The 20,532-nt window shown below is 37.4% G+C and overlaps 1 protein-coding gene and 3 non-coding genes across 4 annotated transcripts; 3 read left to right on the plus strand and 1 right to left on the minus strand.

Moving 5' to 3' along the window:
* Positions 1-1,528: 1,528 nt before the first annotated feature.
* LOC111473779 (probable DNA-directed RNA polymerase) lies at positions 1,529-10,965 on the minus strand. The gene is made up of 7 exons (XM_023119191.1): positions 10,813-10,965; positions 10,350-10,763; positions 10,229-10,249; positions 3,701-4,796; positions 2,515-3,623; positions 1,827-2,016; positions 1,529-1,689 (listed from the first exon to the last, which is right to left on the minus strand). The coding sequence occupies exons 1-7, from the start codon at positions 10,963-10,965 to the stop codon at positions 1,529-1,531; spliced, it is 3,144 nt and encodes a 1,047-aa protein (XP_022974959.1).
* Positions 10,966-15,190: 4,225 nt separating this feature from the next.
* On the plus strand, positions 15,191-15,264 carry TRNAI-AAU. The gene has a single exon. It is a non-coding gene; the product is annotated as a tRNA-Ile (tRNA).
* Positions 15,265-16,736: 1,472 nt separating this feature from the next.
* Positions 16,737-16,810, plus strand: TRNAI-AAU. The gene has a single exon. It is a non-coding gene; the product is annotated as a tRNA-Ile (tRNA).
* A 1,264-nt stretch (positions 16,811-18,074) lies between these two features.
* TRNAI-AAU lies at positions 18,075-18,148 on the plus strand. Its single transcript has one exon. It is a non-coding gene; the product is annotated as a tRNA-Ile (tRNA).
* The last annotated feature ends 2,384 nt before the right edge of the window (positions 18,149-20,532 follow it).

Genomic DNA, 20,532 nt, shown 5'->3' on the forward strand with positions numbered 1-20,532 from the left:
CATGCCATCAGTGCAGATGAACCGAACACCTTCGCCGAAGCAGAAAAGAACCCGTGCTGGCTGAAGGCAATGCAGGAGGAGATGACATCCATCACCGAAAATCAGACGTGGAGTCTGGAGGATATGCCGCCGGGACACCAAGCCATAGGGCTCAAATGGGTCTTCAAACTGAAGCGCAACGAAAAAGGAGAAGTTGTGAAGCACAAGGTTCGTCTGGTGGCGAAGGGCTACGTCCAGAAGCAAGGAGTGAACTTCGAAGAGGTATTTGCGCCAGTGGCAAGGTTATAATCCGTTCGTTTCTTACTTGCAATTGCAGCACATTACTCTTGGGAGGTTCACCATATAGACGTAAAGTCTGCTTTCCTTAACGGAGAGCTGAAGGAGACTGTTTATGTCCGACAACCACCTGGCTTCCTGGATAACAACAACCCCAATAAAGTATTGCGCCTGCACAAGACACTCTACGGGCTTCGACAAGCTCCACGAGCCTGGAACACGAAGCTCGACAGTACCTTACTGTCACTGAAAGTTTGGAGTCCCCCAAAAACGTTACCCTTTAGAGCTATACTATTTTATACAAATCAGACTACTCAAACTATTAATTACTCCTTATACTAATAAACTTTTACACACACTCACACAAAAAGACATATTTTTATATAAACATATACATACTCACATAATTAGGCTCGGTCTCTAGTATCATTCAATATAGAACACGGTCACGTCTCAGGGAAGTGGCGCATGAGTTAGATATAACTTATGAAATCATCCCACGATAGATAATACGTTCATATGATTGAGAGCGATACGTTGACTCTATTAACGCCGTTCTTCAGATAAGGTAGTTGGAACCATGCTTTTACGCCCGACTACTCTGATGCTGAAGGAGACTTGATCACACATTACATCCTAGAGACCACGATAATAATACCGGGTGAGTTATCCTCTTTAACATTCATGGGATGCGAATTACAAGGACAGTTAGATGCTTTGTATTCCACTACAACCCTTCCATTGGATGGGGATTAGAATAACACACTCCGGTGAGTTATCAAACAGCCTAGACGACGTAGAGAACACTTTAGCTGGTAGCGTATCCTCCTTCTATCCTACTTTTGGAGTGGTGCCTAATCCTCTTTTTGGAGTGGGACCGAATTTCCCAATTTCTGTATAATACGCAGTGCAAATTACCCACATCACTTAAGAGGATTCACTAATTGAATTACAAGGACTGTTAGATGCTTTATATTCAAATACTACACATCCATAGGAAGGGGATTATAATAACTAACTATGGAGAGTTATCAACCTACGTTGAAGCCGTAGAGAATGAAATGATGGTTAACACTTTAAACATTTTCAGTATAAGAAGCAGTGACAATTACCCACATAACTTCAGAGGATTCACTAATCGAATTACGACGCCAGTTAACTGCTTTATATTCAACTACTACCCATCCATAGGAAGGGGATTATAATAACTTACTCTGGCGAGTTATCAACCTGCGTAGACGCTGTTGAGAATTCAATTATGAGGATTCACTCCTTGAGTTGGAATACCTATTACCCCACAAGCCTTATGAGGATTAACTCCTTGAGTGGGAAAGCCTATTACCCAACATGCCTTATGAGGATTAACTCCTTCTTTCACAATGTGTAGAACAGGAAAATTCAATTGCCTTAGTTCTAAAACAACCAATAAATATATAAAATTAATATTAAACGAACTAAGGCAATTGAATTTTCCTGTTCTATGAATGATTTCAGCTCACTCCTACGTGGTTTGAGTGCTGTGATATGGGTTGGATAGCGACTATGCGTACCATGTTTGATCTTTCTTGCAGTAATAGGCTCCTCGATCTCACTCAATTTTCCTTCAATGATTGAAGAAAGTGTGTTATATCTCTCCTCCTCAGAGGGAGAAGGCCTATCCTCTTCCTTCTTTTTGCTGTCCATATAGACTCGGATCATGAGTCGAACTATATAATCTCCGTCGTATACTTCAGCATATTTCTGAATATATCGAGATATATGAGCATAGACATCACTTTTTGGAATTAACTTACAATCCATATAAGTGAGGGGTATAGCCTGACAAAGCGTAAATGTGATCTCCTCCCCGAAAGAAAGAGCGCTTCATGGTTAAGGAAATTGTGAACTTACCGTAACCTGATAAGGAAGGGTAAGCTAACTGGTTTAAGAGATCCATGGTTGTAAGACTAAGTAGCGCAATCTCGTTAACAAGAGGGTATGGCTCATTGAAGTAATATGATGCTATTATTAAACCAGGATGAGGTTCATGGTATGCAGTTCGTTCTATCTTTTGAAATAAGCGATTCAATAACTGTTCAGTAGTAGCATTGATAGTTTTATTTTTGTACGCCATCATTCTTTTTTTATTCATTATCAATAATGGACGCAGAAAGAATTCTTCAATTTATATGAAAATTGATTCCACTTTTCTTCATGTGATTTCCATGATTCATAATCACTATTATTTTCACCGCACACTTTTTTCACATAGTGACTGTAACAAGTGACTATTTCATTTATCTTTTTATCCCAAAGAATCTGGTTCTGCTTACTTATATTCTCAGGAATATTTTTAAATTCAGTAAGATATTCCTTGGAAATAACATGATTTTCGTAATCAAATGAATTTATACATTTAAGATTTTCAATAACATTTATATAGATGAACTTGTTAATGATTGAAAGTGGAGGGCCCAAGCTATGAAAGATTTCGAGATAAGCCATTGGAATAAATCGGCTTTTCTCAACAGTTGTTATAAAGTTGTCGTGGACAGGAGCATTACAATTCAGCATTTCTTCAACTACTTTCATAGCAATAAAGGCATCCTTCTGATGGATGAAATTGACGAAGGTAGAGATCTCTGTCTTCCAACGATCTCTCTTAGAAGAAGACACTCGGAGAGTAACCCGACGCCTCTTCTTATGAAGTCGGTCATATACCCATATATAAGTTGACTCCATTTTCATATAATCCTGAACACTTGTAAAGTAACTAACATTATATTTAACAGCACTATCCCTAGAAGACGCGACCCAGCCTATAAGACGTATCAACCTGATCAGGCATTCCATTCCTGGATATTTTTCTTTGAAGAACTTAAAGCAGACAGAGGCCACATTGAAGCATTCCTTACTCGTAAGGTGTTGAGAGAAATGTACCATCAGATCGGTTGATGTGCTCATTACAGTTTTTCCATAGATAATTGGCATAAAGATTGATTTAACAATCTTACGAGAGAGGTGTTTGCAAACAACCGAACATAAATTTGGATCAAGTTCTTCTTTCATGAACTCCTTGAGCTCAGCGAGGAAGTACAAATAAACATCTTGGATTTGATTTGGATTATCCAGAGATAGGAAGAGATTTGTTCTCTCAGCCAGGCTCTCATCCAATAAAAAGTAACTCATAATCTTATATGCACTTGATGCAGCGTCCTGGGTAATAGGGACAAAGTCTTTTAAAAACTGAAATTTGTGATTTAGCATTGCATAAATATTGGCTGCAAACTGAAAAGGCCGTTTAGCCAACGTTATGTTTTGAGATATAATTTTATTGTCTTTGTTATTAAAATCGTTGATAAAATCCACTGCTTCAACCATTGAGTTAAAGACTTAAAATGGAAGAATGTTGATAAGCTAATTTCATCTCTTATATAAGAATTACACTTTATCTCCTCCTTCTGATGATTATGATCAGCAAACACAATCAGGCTTCGTGCAAGATCACACTCGTGAAAATGCAAAATACCACAGCGATAAATTCTACCTCTGAAGTCAAGAAAGGCGGGTAGATAAAATTTATAGCCATCGTAGGCTCTTGCGAGATTGAGAATTAATCGTTCATAGCGTGAACGCTGGATAGTCTTAATCACTGTATGTAACAAATCGTTAAAGGAAAATTCATTGTATATTTCCTCATCCTTCATGTGGAAATCTCTAAGAATGGGGCTAACATCTCTGATATTCATCGTTTCCAGAAATTGTGGCATAAGAAGACCATCGTCAACAAAATAGTCTTCATTTTCCATTAAATGGTTCAACCAATCACGGTTGATTGTAAAGGGCTGACGCTGCAGGGCATTCATGACTTTACACATAGACTTGTAATCATTCTTATAATAAGAAGAATAACCTATATATATATAAAAGTGATTTAGGTCACCAGAACATAATAAGCGGTAACGATCATAAATCTCACCAGTCGGTCCACTTAGGTAACCCCCTGATAGATCTGAGAGATATCTAGGAGATTGATTCGGCGGACACGCACTCATCCAATCAAGAGGTGGGCATATCATAGGAAGGTTGAGCTTGATGGGAAGTAAAGTAACATCAAAATTACAGACAATGAATAGATTGCTTTCATAATAATAGCCACCTTTCGACTTTTTCTTAACACCACTACCAAAGGATTCCATTGTAATAGAACTTACCAATCCCCGCTCCTCTATAAACTCGAGTAAGAAGACACCGAAGGAAAAAGTCTCAGACTTTTCCATTTTATCAGACATATGAACATTAGAAATGCTCTTTTTAGAGGAGTGGGATTTTAATAACCTAGAATGTGTACGTACAGAAGAGTCGAGTTGATTAATTAAAGAAGCTGCACAAACCATACTTTCATATGTGTTGAAAACAATTCCCAGAACGTGAATAATTAATGCCTCTAGAGTATATTGACCCAACTCTTCAAGCATTTTTATGTCATCATCATCAGCTAATTTCTCAATTATATAATCCTTTGCACTCAATTTATCCTTCTGTATTAAGATTTTAATAAAGTTAAGAACAACATTATATATTAAACTCTCGTCGAACTTCATACTGTCATCTTCTATTTTCTGTTGTAGCTGACGTAATTCAATTTTCGATAAAGGAAACTTTATTTATATTCTTCCATAAGATTCAATACTGACAGTTTATACAATTGTGATTTGCTCCTCTTAACGTCTTCTCCCGGAAATTTCAATTTATTTTTTTCCTCTAAAGAAGTATAAAAATGATTTAAAAATACGATTAGCTCTTGAGAATTTTTTTGCTTAGAATTCAAAAACGCTAAAATCCATTTATTTTGCATTGTGTTATTTTTTGTTATTGTTTTTCCTCATTGTTGGTTTATCGAACACTGGGTATTAGATAAGATGTGTAAAGCATGTGTGATCCTGTCTCGCGAAACAGTACCTCCCTCTAAGAAAGGGTACCATTTCAGGTACATATTGTACTTTGACTTTGACTTTGACTTGTTGTTACTTGTACTCTCAAGGTTAAAAATAGTGTGTACTACTTTAACTTGTACAGAATATGTGTATTATATACCTTTGGGAACTTTGATTTAAAGAGTAATCAATAGTTGTTGAATGTGTTTATTGTTGAATGTGTTTATTGTTAAGGAGTAATTAATAGTGGTAAAATGTGTAAAGTTTATTAGTATAAGGAGTAATTAATAGTTTGAGTAGTCTGATTTGTATAAAATAGTATAGCTCTAAAGGGTAACACTTTTTGGTGGGAAATTAGAACGTGTTTAAGGTATGAACTCTATGAAATTAGGAAGGTTTGAAATAAGGTTGAATGTTGTATCTAAGTTATTCCAACATTAAATACCCACACGAGATATGAAGCTTGAATCTACTTGATTTTTTTTTAGTGGCCAGGACAACTTGGCAGAGTTAAGGTAGACCCTGCCATAGACACATGAGCTACTAAGTCAGGACTTCACACTCCTCAACATTTGTTTTAGAGAGCAATATCTCTAGTCGTTAAGAGGAAATAATGGGCACACACGACGATATATTGAACATTAAGAGTTGATCCAGATAGTTATTAAAAAGAAAAAAAAACATGCATACATGTAGAAACAAGGGTTCCCTCAAGCATATGAACCAATAAGGCAAGGTTAAAAGGTTTTCTCGGAGTTCGACATAGTTGTGTGAGTTAGAAAGATGTTGTTGGGCTCACTAATTTCCCATAGCTCAAGTAATTTTTATGAATTAGATATTTAACAAGGTTTCTAAACATGGTTTATAATAGTGTTCATATCGATTATAGGAGGCTAATCAGAGACAAAAAAGATAACAAGATGAGCCCTTAAGCCAACTTGATACCTCTATATAATGAGCGTTATACCAAACTCTCCGATGTAGAGTCTTGGTTGAACAAAAGTATTTTCCTTAGACATTGAATATTATAGAATATGGTCTGGTGAACCATTTTAAAGGAGGAACAAATTGTAGTTTGTCTAGACTTATTTAGAGATATAAAGTTGTAAGTTTCCTAGCTTTGACAAGGTAGAAGGTTTGTTGAAAAGTTTTGAGTTTAACTCATTCAATACATGCGATCACAACTCGCACTTACAATGAGTTTGTGAGAAGAGATTTCAAAAGTTAAGGAATTTGCTGGCCTTAGTTATAGTATAAGGATGTACTAGATGATATATGAAGGTAAGTAAGATTTAATGATGTTATGAAGAGATGACTAGTTAGAGTATTAAGACAACTCAAAAAGTAAGTATCCAAATTCATATTTACCAAACGAACATGAGATTATTTTCCTCATCCTTAATGTGAATACCACACTAAATTACTGATACATAGTGAGTGAATCCCAAGTTGGTTAACTTCTTCAACGTGGTAGGTCACATAGATAGTTGTTAAAGGATATGCCCAAACCGTTGGTTAGTGAATCTGATGGGTACTCAAAGGTTCAACAACTTAGAGATTATGTCATGGAATTCTTTATAGGTTTACATAAGATAACAAAAGGACACACTACCATTCGAGTAGTGGTGGGCTGTTGCACTCACAAGCTTACACATGTACTTTGGATAAAGTCTCGACCTTATGGGATATACGCAAAACTTTTTCATGTTTTAAAACTACGTTATTTCTTACTTTCTTGTTTTAAATTAAATGTGTAAGTCTATGACTTCTTTTGAAAATGTATCATTTCAATGTCCGCATATGTTAATTAAGGCATGCATGTTTGACACCTCTAATTAAGGTAAGAAATTAGGGGTGTTAATGTTGGTATCAGAGCCAGACAGTGAGTGGTGTACTGGGGAGAACGAATAACAGTGTATGCATTGATTTTCATTTAGTAGTTGACAAATGCATTTTTAGATCTCACATTGGTTGGAGAAGAAAACAAATCATTATTTATAAGGGTGTAAAAATCTCTCCATAGAAAAAAGCATTTTAAACCCTTGAGCAGAAGCCCCAAAGGAAAAGTCAAAATAGGAGAATATTTACTAGTGGTGGGCTTGGGCGGTTACAAATCGTATTAGAGCCAGACATCGGGCGATGTGCTAGCGAGGATGCTTGGGCTTGAAAGGGGTTGGATTGTGAGATCCCACATTGATTGGAGAAAGTAACGAGTACCAACAAGGATACTGAGTCTCGAAAGAGGATGGATTGTGAGATCCCACGACAGTTGAAGAGGGGAACATTCTTTATAAGGGAGTGAAAATTTCTCTATGCGTTTTAAAAACGTAAGGTAATCTCGAAAACCCGAAGAAGACAATATCTGCTAGCGATGAGCTTGGGCTATTACAATTTGCAAAGCCACGAGCACGTGTCATCATACAATACACAATTATAACCAAATGATGGTAAGACCACTTACTTGGTTAGCCTTCGAAGCAGCTACAACCATTTTACGTTATCTTAATGCTGGCCTCTAAATTTTAATTTTCCCTAAGAAGTCCAACAACCATAAATTAAAATTTTATTATGGAAATTAACTCACCTACTTTTGTATAAAGTAATTTAAACTTACTTATAAGTATATAAACTAACTAAACCTACCGGTACATTAATAATTTAAACTCGATTCTAAAAATTTAACTAGGCAAAAGATAGTCATACTAATTTAAGCTTCTGAAAAGTTGAAAGAAGAAAGTGTCCGAACGTATCAAACCCAAGCCGGATCAGCCAAAATATTAACCTAGAGCCGTCAAAAAATGTATTTTTCGAATGACTTTAAACAGTTCAAGTGGGCTTATAAAATGAAGTGATGGACCTCCCTTTTACCATGGGACAATATCATTAATTATCTTAAAAACATCTTTTCATGATACGGGGTTACAACACTACGAACTTTAAATATAATGTTTTAAAATGAAGTGATTGGCTAGATTAGGAGCTATTGATCTGCAAGTTGCATAAAACCTTTGGTCCATTAGCTCAGTTTGTTAGAACGTCGTGCTAATTAAGTGCGAAGGTAGCATGTTTGCCACTTGGATGGGTCAATTTAATTAATTCTCAAAGATATCTTTAATGATACGGGGGTAAAGCACTACAAACTTTAAAAGATAACGACCTAAAGTTTTAAGTTTATTATGCATAAAATTATGTAACCTAAACTCGATTGACTGGTTTAGGAGCTACTACTCTGCAATGAGTATAAAACTTGTGGCCTATTAGATTAGTTGGTTAGAACGTCGAGTTAATAACATGAAGGTTGGATGGGCTAATTTCATGATGACTTGAAATTAAAGAGTTTTAAGTTTTATTATGCATAAAATTATGTAACCTAAACTCGATTGGCTATATTAGGAGCTACTACAGGTTTGACACTTGCATGGTTAATTTCATTCCTTCTCAATAATGATATATTTAATGATACTAGATTTAAAATATAATCACTTATAGTTTTAAGTTTATTATGCATAAAATTATGTAAGCGAAACTTGATTGACTGAATGAGGAGCTATCGATCTACAATGTTCATAAAACCTATGGCCTATTAGCTCAGTTTGTTAGAATGTCGGGCTAATAATGTGAAGGTCGTTGGTTTGACACCTGCATGGGCCGATTTCATTTCTTCTTAATAATATCTTTTCATGATACGGGGTTACAACATTACGAACTTTAAAGATAATGACTTAAAGTTTTAAGTTTATCATGCAAAAAATTATGTAACCTAAACTCGATTTATTAAATTATGAGCTATCAATCTACAATGTGCATAAAACCTATGGCTTATTAGCTAAGTTGGTTAGAGCGATGTGCTAATATCGTGAAGGTTGCAGGTTTGACATCTCCATGTGCTAATTTCATTTATTTTTAATTATATCTTTTCATGATACGAGTTAAAACACTATGAACTTTAAAAGATAATGACTTTTTTAAGTTTATTATGCATAAAGTTATGCAAACGAAACTCGATTGACTGGATTAGGAGCTAACGATCTATAACGTGCATAAAACTTATGCCCAATTAGCTCAGTTGGTTAGATTGTTGTGTTAATAACGTGATGGTTGTAGATTCGACAAATTACATAGGCCAAATTTTATTAATTCATAATAATATCTTTTCATGATATGGGGTTACAACACTACGAACTGTAAACCGATAAGACCTGCGAGGTAACCTTTCTCATTCACAATTTTTCTTTAGTCGTTCGATATGTTCTTCTACGAAGAATGAAATTCGAGGATTTCTGAGGGTCCTTTTAGGAACAAGGAGGTAAATGAACTTATTTTGGCCGTTCGATATGTTCTTATACGAAGGATGAAATTTGAGGATTTCTGAGGGTCCTTTTAGGAACAAGAAGGAGGTAAATGAACTTATTTTGGCCGTTCGATATGTTCTTCTATGAAGGATGAAATTCGAGGATTTCTGAGGGTCCTTTCGGGAACAAGGAGGTAAATGAACTGACTTTGAAGGCCAGATTTAGTATTGCGACTCTCAGGAGAGAAAAATTTCCGGCAAGCCACATGTCAACTTGTTGGAGGGAAAGCGCGTTAGATAGCCTGAGGGACACGTATTGACGATTGGGTGGAATAACGCGTTATGCGCATTGTCAGGAGAAAATTTTTCGACAAGCCACGTATCAACTTGTGGGACAGAAAGCGCGTCAGATAGCCAGCAAGCCACGTATCAACTTGCGGGAGGAAAAGCATGTCAGACAGCCTGAGGGACACGTATTGACGATGAATGGAATAACGCGTCATGCGTGTTGTAAGGTGACGCGGCTCCACTCGATTTGCAACACGTGGTAGCTCTTCCAACCCATGCCCACATCTAACCCAGTTTGACTAGATAGATGTTTGACCCGATCAGTATGGTGCCAAGCTTCAATGTAAAGAATCTCACTTCCCAACGCACTCCTCCGATTTTGAACCCACCACTCATCAGTAGCTGACCTCTATCACTCCACACCTTCTTCAATTCTCTTCATAAGCTCACAAATTACCTTCTCATTCTCTTCCTTCTCCTGTTTGAGATAGAAACAACTCTCACTCAGCTCAGCCACTTTCTTTTCTAACCTTTCAATCTCCATTTCTAAAAGCTTTCTTTTCTTTTTTAATCTCTACTTTCTCCTTCAAAAGGCGCTCGTTCAGGAATTTCAACGTCTGCAACTGAGACTTCTCCACAAATTTATTAGCGGCAGATTTTGGTTGTTGCTCTAAATCTCTATTCTCCTTCTGATGATTTGGAAGTTTCTTTGGCTCGTTCGTCGATTGTGTGTTCAATCTAGATTCCTTCTTCGATTTTTTTGTCTCTAATATCGTGATTTTGCCAAATCTGCTGTGTATCCCCTCGTTTCCAATGGCTTCCACCGCTTCACAACTACGGCCATCATCTTTTTCTTCGCCATGTTCTTTCGCTTTTAGATCTTCATTTTGAGCCATCAAGAGAAGACCTTCGTTTGTTGTGTCATCCAAGGCTAGGTTGATTGTTTTTTTCCACCTTTTTATCGACTCGACAATTGTTTGCAAAATGCCCCTCTGCCATAATTGTAACATTTGTCAAAGTTACAATCGTTCGCATAGTGACCATATTTGTGACATTTGTAACACTGAATGTTGGAGTAAATTGATTGGCTGCCTCTTCCTCGACTGCGTCCTCTTCCATGCAAATTTGCTTGGCTCGATTGTCCCTTCTTCTTACAGTATCCTTCATGACTGCTGCCTTGACAATCATGACCATTTTTACTACTTTCGTGGCCAAAACCTCTACCTTCAAAATTTTGAGAGTAGAGTACCTTTTCATCTTTGATTCACGCCTTGGTTTGAAGTGCTTGATTGACTCCTTCATTTCAGTTGAGTTGTTGGTTAATGATCTTAAAATCATCTCCAAAACCCGCGTCTCGGCTAACATTTCTCCATTTTGGTTGAGTTGGTTTACCACAGTGTGTACATGCGTGACGTAGTCAAATACACTTTATAACTTCTTTATCTTCATGCTCTCCAACTTGCCACGAAGAGTTTTGAGACGCACTTGTTTGACTCGGTCGATTCCTTTGAACACTTTTCCTAAAGTGTCCGATGCTTCTTTTGAAGTAGTTGCACTGACAAGCTTCTCAAAGCCCGACACGTCAACGGCTCGGAACTACATGTAAAGTGCCCCCTCATCCTTTGATCGCATCTCTTTTAACGCCTTGTTTTATGCTGCTGTATAAACGAGGGTATCTTTTGGTTCTTCTAACTCTTCTTCGACCACCTCCTATGCATCTTGAGAACCAAGAAAAGCTTTCATATGAATGCTCTAATTCTCGTAGTTTGTCTTCATTAGTCGCGGTAGCGACATTTGACCCGTCACATTCGCCATTGGCTTGATACACATTTGTTAAACAAAACTAATAAATTTGTGAAAGAAGTCTCACACACACTAACGATAGAAGGAGACAATTCTTCATATAAAGATTCTTGGCCTTTCATCTTCAACACTCTTGGCCTTTCCCTCTAAGACTGACTCTTGATTTAAAACCCACTAAAATTCTCCATAAGGAATCCGATCCCTGCCACTTCCTTGCGATGAATCCCTTACCCTGATCCCCACACAAATAAATAGAGAATTTTATGGAAATGGAGAATGAAATAGATGGTGGGGATGATGACAGGGAATGGACATCTCTACCTGTGGCCCCTGCACATGTCGTGTTTTATGGTTGTATGACATATACTATGTTATGTATATGATATGATATACGATATGTTGCATACAAGTTATGCTATGATATCATATACACTATTCTAGGACTATGAGGCATTAGAAAATCGTGTATTGTTAATTATTAAAAATATGAAATGAATCAAGTATTTATATCTCATAGGAACACTATGCTAGGAATAGATTTGAGGTATGATTAGCGCCATGAATATATGTCATGCTTTGATGTTATGGGACCTCATGCATTTTGTATACCACGTGCATCGAGATACTTCTATATTATGTTTAGTACACCCTATGCCTATGAAACATTAGAAAAACCATGTATTGTTAATCATGAACAATATGACAAGAATCAAGTATGTATGTCTCATAGGAACGTTACGTCGTGTTTTAATGTTAGGGATCTCATGCATTTTATATGGGAGGTGCATCGAGATACTTCCCCATTATGATTAGTACAAACACATACCTTAAAATATTTATGTTCCGTATGATATTATGCTGGTCGTTTCCCTTCATGGTATTTGGTAGTGTGAGTGTGCACAAGCTCGACGACGCAAACCCATAGAGTACTCTTATACCAACCCACTTGGTGGTCAATGTGCACATTCATGAGTCGTGTGTAGGGAAGTACAACATATTCAACTCTGCTCGGACTGAAAAGCAAAGCCCAAGCCCATGCCACAATGTATTTCTGAAAGGATAGGTCCCACTACATTACACGTCATTCATATTCCGACCCTAAGAGTGGGATTACTTACTGAGTATTTATTAAAGTACTCAAACCACATGCTACTCTTATTTTAAAGTAAAGGTAAGATACCCATTTACGGATGACAACGTTGCGTTCAAGGCCAAGAAACCAAAGTTAGGGTAGTTGCATTCATGTTATTTTTAGTGATCCTTAGGTTAGATGAGGGCATTGCTTTATTTTTATTTAAACTAAAGTTATCTGTTTTCCACTATGTTGTTCATAACAATATTGTTTTAATGAGTTCATTATGAACATTTAAGTCCATAGCACCATTTATGAAATGTTGTAAATACATTCTTTCATGCATAGTAGTAATGTCATGTATGCCGTGACTATATTTTTTAATAGGAAAATAGAGTAGTTGATTATAAAAACCATGAATAAAAAGGGATAAAAATCTGTGTCCTCTGACAAGTGTAGATATTTTTTGCAGATTATCCAGAAAGTTCAATCTCAAAATCACAGTGATTCTGAAGCTCTCAATGCCAGTTTAAGCTTTCCCTATAAAGTTGAAAGTTTAGGTAACAGTTTCGAACAAGAATTGAGCTCTTTTCCAAAAGGCATAACAAGTTATTCATACAATTCAACCTTAGTTTTGAATTACATAGGCATAACAAGATTGTCGTGTTAAAAACGTGGAGGTCGTAGGTTCGAAAATTACATAGGCCAAATTTTATTAATTCTTAATAATATCTTTACATGATACGGGGTTACAACAGTACGAACTTTAAACCGACGATACTGTCGTTCACAATTTTTCCTTAGATCTGAGTCGTTCGATATTTTCTTCAATGAAGGATGAAATTCGAGGATTTCTGAGAGTCATTTCAGGAACAAGGAGGTAAATGAACATATTTTGGCCGTTCGATATGTTCTTTTACGAAAGATGAAATTCGAGTATTTCTCATTTCACGAACAAGGAGGTAAATGAACTCACTTTGAAGGCCAGATTCAGTATTGCGACTCTCATGAGATAAAATTTTTCAGTAAGTCACGTGTCAACTTGTGGGAAGGAAAACGCGTGAGAAAGCCGGCAAGCCACGTGTCAACTTGCGGGAGGGAAAGCGTGTCAGACAGCCTGAGGGACACGTATTGACGATTGGGTGGAATAACGCGTCAGGCGCATTGTTAGGCAAGAAAGTCAATGGCCTATTAGCTTAGTTGGTTAGAGCATTGTGCAAATAACGTGGACGTCGCAGGTTTGACACTTGAATGGACCAATTTCATTCATTTTTAATTATATCTTTTCAAGATACGAGTTAAAACACTACGAACTTTAGAAGATAATGACTTTTTTAAGTTTATTATGCATAAAGTTATGTAAACAAAACTCGATTGGCAGTATTAAGAGCTAACGACCTATAAGGTGCATAAAACCTATGCCCAATTAGCTCAGTTGTAAGATTATTGTTTTAAAAACGTGGACGTCGTAGGTTCGACAATTCCATAGAACAAGTTTTTTTAATTCTTCATAATATCTTTTCATGATACAGGGTTACAACAGTACGAACTTTAAACCGATGATACGGCCGTTCAAAATTTTCTTTAGATCTGAGTCGTTCGATATGTTCTTACATGAAGGATGAAATTCGAGGATTTCTGAGAGTCATTTCAGGAACAAGAAGGAGGTAAATGAACTTATTTTGGCCGTTCGATATGTTCTTTTACGAAAGATGAAATTCGAGTATTTCTCATTTCACGAACAAGGAGGTAAATGAACTCACTTTGAAGGCCAGATTCAGTATTGCGACTCTCATGAGATAAAATTTTTCAGTAAGTCACGTGTCAACTTGTGGGAAGGAAAACGCGTGAGAAAGCCGGCAAGCCACGTGTCAACTTGCGGGAGGGAAAGCGTGTCAGACAGCCTGAGGGACACGTATTGACGATTGGGTGGAATAACGCGTCAGGCGCATTGTTAGGCAAGAAAGTCAATGGCCTATTAGCTTAGTTGGTTAGAGAATTATGCAAATAACGTGGACGTCGCAGGTTTGACACTTGAATGGACCAATTTCATAGATCAAGTTTTTTTAATTCTTCATAATATCTTTTCATGATACGGGGTTACAACAGTACGAACTTTAAACCGGTGATACGACCGTTCAAAATTTTCTTTAGATCTGAGTCGTTCGATATGTTCTTACATGAAGGATGAAATTCGAGGATTTCTGAGAGTCATTTCAGGAACAAGAAGGAGGTAAATGAACTTATTTTGGCCGTTAGATATGTTCTTTTACGAAAGATGAAATTCGAGTATTTCTTAGAGTCTTTTCACGAACAAGGAGGTAAATGAACTCACTTTGAAGGCCAGATTCAGTATTGCGACTCTCATGAGAGAAAAATTTTCGGCAAGCCACGTGTCAACTTGTGGGAAGGAAAGCGCGTGAGAAAGCCGGCAAGCCAAGTGTCAACTTGCCGGAGGGAAAGCGTGTCAGACAGCCTGAGGGACACGTCTTAACGATAGGGTAGAATAACACGTCAAGTGCATTGTCAGGCAAGAAAATCTATGGCCTATTAGCTCAGTTGGTTAGAGCGTTGTGCTAATAACGCGAAGGTCGTAGGTTTGAGACTTGCATGGGCCAATTTCCCTCATTTTTAATTATATCTTTTCATTATACGAGTTAAGCCACTGCGATTTTTAGAAGATAATGACTTTTTTTAAGTTTATTATGCATAAAGTTACGTAAACGAAACTCGATTGGCTGGATTAGGAGCTAACTATCTATAATGTGCATAAAATCTTTGCCTAATTAGCTCAGTTGTAAGATTATCGTGTTAAAAACGTGGAGGTCGTAGGTTTGACAATTACATAGGCCTAGTTTTATTAATTCTTAATAATATATTTACATGATACGGGGTTACAACACTACGAACTTTAAACCGATGATACGGCCGTTCACAGTTTTTCTTTAGAGGATTTATGAGAGTCATTTCAGGAACAAGAAGTTGGTAAATGAACTAGTTTTGGCCGTTCGATATGTTCTTTTATGAAAGATGAAATTTGAGAATTTTTTAGAGTCTTTTCCCGAACAAGGAGGTAAATGAACTCACTTTGAAGGCCAGATTCAGTATTTCGACTCCCATGAGAGAAAATTTTTCGTCAAGCCACGTGTCAACTTGTGGGGAAGGAAAGCGTGTGAGACAGCCGGCAAGCCACGTGTCAACTTGCGGGAGGGAAAGCGTGTCAGACAGCCTGAGGGACACGTATTGACGATTTGGTGGAATAACGCATCAGGCGCATTGTGAGGTGAGAAAATCTATGGCTTGTTAGCTTAGTTGGTTAAAGCTTTGTGCTAATAATGTGAAGGTTGCAGGTACGACAACTGCATGGGCCAATTTCTCTCATTTTTAATTATATATTTTCATGATACGAGTTAAAACACTACGAACTTTAGAAGATAATGACTTTTTTAAGTTTATTATGCATAAAGTTATGTAAACGAAACTCGATTGGCAGTATTAAGAGCTAACGACCTATAAGGTGCATAAAACCAATGGCCAATTAGCTCAGTTGTAAGATTGTTGTTTTAAAAACGTGGAGGTCGTAGGTTCGACAATTTTGTAGACCATGTTTTTTTAATTCTTCATAATATCTTTTCATGATACGGGGTTACAACAGTACGAACTTTAAACCGATGATACGACCGTTCAAAATTTTCTTTAGATCTGAGTCGTTCGATATGTTCATACATGAAGGATGAAATTCAAGGATTTCTGAGAGTCATTTCAGGAACAAGAAGGAGGTAAATGAACTTATTTTGGCCGTTCGATATGTTCTTTTACGAAAGATGAAATTCGAGTATTTCTCAGAGTCTTTTCACGAACAAGGAGGTAAATGAACTCACTTTGAAGGCTAAATTCAGTATTGCGACTCTCATGAGAGAAAATTTTTCGGCAAGCCACGTGTCAACTTGTGGGAAGGAAAGCGCATGAGAAAGCCGGCAAGCCAAGTGTCAACTTGCGGGAGGGAAAGCGTGTTAGACAGCCTGAGGGACATGTATTAACGATAGGGTAGAATAACACATCAAGTGCATTGTCAGGCGAGAAAATCTATGGCCTATTAGCTCAGTTGGTTAGAGCATTGTGCTAATAATGTGAAGGTCGCAGGTTCGAGACCTGCATGGGCCAATTTCCCTCATTTTTAATTATATCTTTTCATTATACGAGTTAAAACACTACGATTTTTTTTTAGAAGATAATGACTTTTTTAAGTTTATTATGCATAAAATTATGTAAACAAAACTCGATTGGCTGGATTAGAAGCTAACAATCTATAATGTGCATAAAATCTTTGCCCAATTAGCTCAGTTGTAAGATTGTCGTGTTAAAAACGTGGAGGTCGTAGGTTCGACAATTACATAGGCCAAGTTTTATTAATTCTTAATAATATGTTAACATGATACGGGGTTCCAACACTACGAACTTTAAACCGATGATACGACCGTTCACAATTTTTCTTTAGATCTGAGTCGTTCGATATTCGAGGATTTCTCAGAGTCTTTTTACGAACAAGGGGGTAAATGAACTCACTTTGAAGGCCATATTCAGTATTTTGACTCTCATGAGAGAAAACTTTTCGGCAAGCCACGTGTAAACTTGTGGGAAGGAAAGCGCGTGGGACAGCCGGCAAACCACTTTTCAACTTGCGGGAGGGAAAGCATATCAGACAGCCTATCGATTGGGTTGAATAATGCGTCAGGCGCATTGTGAGGTGAGAAAACCTTTGGCCTATTAGCTCAATTGGTTAGAGCGTCGTACTAATAATGCAAAGGTTGCAAGTTCGATACCTACATGGGGCCAATTACCCTCATTTTTAATTATATCATTTTCATGATACGAGTTAAAACACTACGAAGTTTAGAAGATAATGACTTTTTTAAGTTTATTATGCAAAAAGATATGTAAATAAAACTCGATTTTTTTTAAGTTTATTATGCAAAAAGTTATGTAAACAAAACTCGATTGGCTGGATTAGGAGCTAACGATCTATAATGTGCATAAAATCTATAACCATTTAACTCAGTTGTAAGATTGTAGTGTTAAAAATGTAAAGATCGTAGGTTCAACAATTACATAGGCAAAGTTTTATTAATTATTCATAATATCTTTTCATGATACGGTTGTTCCCAATTTTTCTTTAGATCTGAGTTGTTCGATATGTACTTCTATGAAGGATGAAATTCGAGAATTTCTCAGATTCAGTTTGTGACTCTCATGATAGAAAATTTTTCGGCAAGCCACATGTCAACTTGTGGGAAGGAAAGCGCGTGATACAGTCGGCAAGCCACGTGTCAACTTGCGGGAGGGAAAGCGTGTCAGACGGCCTGAGGGACACGTATTGACGATTGGGTGGAATAACACGTCAAGCGCATTGTCAAGCAAGAAAATTTATGGCCTATTAGCTTAGTTGGTTAGAGCATCGTGCTAATAACTCGAAGGTTGCATGTTCGACACCTGCATGTGCCAATTTCCCTCATTTTTAATTATATCTTTTCATGATACGAGTTAAAACACTACGAACTTTAGAAGATAATGACTTTTTTAAGTTTATTATGCATAAAGTTATGTAAACGAAACTCGATTTGTTGGATTATGAGCTAACAATCTATAATGTGCATAAAATCTATGCCCAATAAGCTCAGTTGTAAGATTGTCGTGTTAAAAAGCCAAAATAACAGATGCAAAAAAGAACAAAAGGCCTTGGACACGTAGAGGTCGTAGGTTGGACAATTACATAGGCCAAGTTTTATTAATTCTTAATAATATCTTTACATGATACGGGGTTACAACAGTACGAACTTTAAATCGATGATACGGCCGTTCACAATTTTTCTTTAGATCTGAGTCGTTCGATATGTTCTTTCAATGAAGGATGAAATTCGAGAATTTCTGAAAGTTCTTTCAGAAACAAGGAGGTAAATGAACTTATTTTGGCGGTTCCATATGTTCTTTTAAGAAAGATGAAATTCTTGGATTTCTTATAGTCTTTTCACGAACAAGGAGGTTAATGAACTCACTTTGAAGGCCAGATTCAGTATTGCAACTCTCATGAGAGAAAATTTTTCGACAAGGCATGTGTCAACTTGTGGTAGGGAAAGCGTGTCAAACAGCCTGAGAGACACGTATTGACGATTGGGTGGAATAACGCATCAGACGCATTGTCAAGAGAGAAAATTTTCCACGTGTTAACTTGTGGGATGGAAAGCGCTTCAGATAGCCAGCAAGCCACGTGTCAACTTGCGGGAGGGAAAGCGGCCACGTGTCAACTTGCGGGAGGGAAAGCGGCCACGTTTCAACTTGCGGGAGGGAAAGTGTGTCACGTGTCAACTTGAGGGAGGGAAAGCGTGTCAGAAAGCCTGAGGGACACGTATTGACGATTAGGTGGAATAACGCGTCAGGCTTGTTGTAAAGTGACTCGGCTCCACTCGATATTCGACACGCGATAGCTCTTTCGACCCACGCCCACGTCTAACCAAGTTTGACTAGAAGGATGTTCAACTCGATCCGTATGGTGCCACGCTTCAATGTAAAGAATTTCACTTTCCAGCACGCACCTTGGTTTTGAACCCATGACTTATCATTAACATTCCTCTCTTTCTCCATACTTCTTCAATTCTTTTCACAAGCTTAGAAATTACTTTCCCATTCTCTTTCTTCTCCTGTGTGAGATAGAAAGAACTCCCACTCAGCTCAGCCCATTCTTCTCTAAGCTTTCAATCTCCAATTCTAAAAGCTTTCTTTTCTTTTTCAATCTCTACTTTCTCCTTCAAAATGCGCTCGTTCAGGGATTTCAATGTCTGCAACTAAGACTTCTCCATAGATTTATCCACTGTAGATTTTGGTTGTTGCTCTAAATCTCTATTCTCCTTCTGATGATCTGGTAGTTTCTTTGGCTCGTTCGTCAATTGCGTGTTCAATCCAGATTCCTTCTTCGATTTTCTCATCTCCAATATGGCGATTTTGCCGAATCCCCTGTGTATCCCCTCGTTTCCAACGGTTTTCACCGCCTCACAACTACCGCCATTGTCTTTTTCTCCGTCGTGTTCTTACGCTTTCAGATCTTCATTTTTAGCCATCAAGAGAAGACCTAAGACCTTGGTTTGTTGCGTCACCAAGGCTAGGTTGATTGTTTCTTCCACCTTTTTTATCAGCTCGACAATCTTTTACAAAATGGCCCTCTACCATAATTGTAACATTTGTCGGAGTTATAATAATTTGCATAGTGCATATTTATGACATTTTTAGCACTGAATGTTCTACCACAATTGTAACATTTGTCGGAGTTATAATAATTTGCATAGTGCATATTTATGACATTTGTAGCACTGAATGTTGGAGTAAATTGATCGACTGCCTCTTCCTCCATTGCGTCCTCTTCCATGCCAATTTGCTTGGCTCGGCTGTCCCTTCTTCTTATATTATCCTTCATGACTACTTCCTTGAGCACAGTGACCATTTTTACTACTTTCACTATCAAAACCTCTACCTTCAAAATTTTAAGAGTAGAGTACCTTTTAATCTTTGATTGACGCCTTGGTTTGAAGTGATTGATCAAGTGTTTCCTCCTTCTTCTTCTTACGTTGCTCGTCTTCCTCGAGAAAACTGGCTAGCTCGTCGACTGTGAACGTTGCTAGGTCCTTTAACTCTTCTATCGCGCATACAACATTCTAAAGTTGTTGGTTATGACCTTAAAATCTTCTCCAAAACCCGTGTCTCGGCTAACATTTCTCCATTTCGATTGATGGTTAACTAGAGTTTGTACATGTGTGATGTAGTCAGATACACTTTCTGACTCCTTCATCTTCATGCACTCCAACTTGCACGAAGAGTTTGGAGACGCACTTGCTTGA

The sequence above is a fragment of the Cucurbita maxima genome, unplaced genomic scaffold (genome assembly GCF_002738345.1).
Source record: "Cucurbita maxima cultivar Rimu unplaced genomic scaffold, Cmax_1.0 Cma_Scf00160, whole genome shotgun sequence".
Taxonomy (NCBI): domain Eukaryota; kingdom Viridiplantae; phylum Streptophyta; class Magnoliopsida; order Cucurbitales; family Cucurbitaceae; genus Cucurbita; species Cucurbita maxima.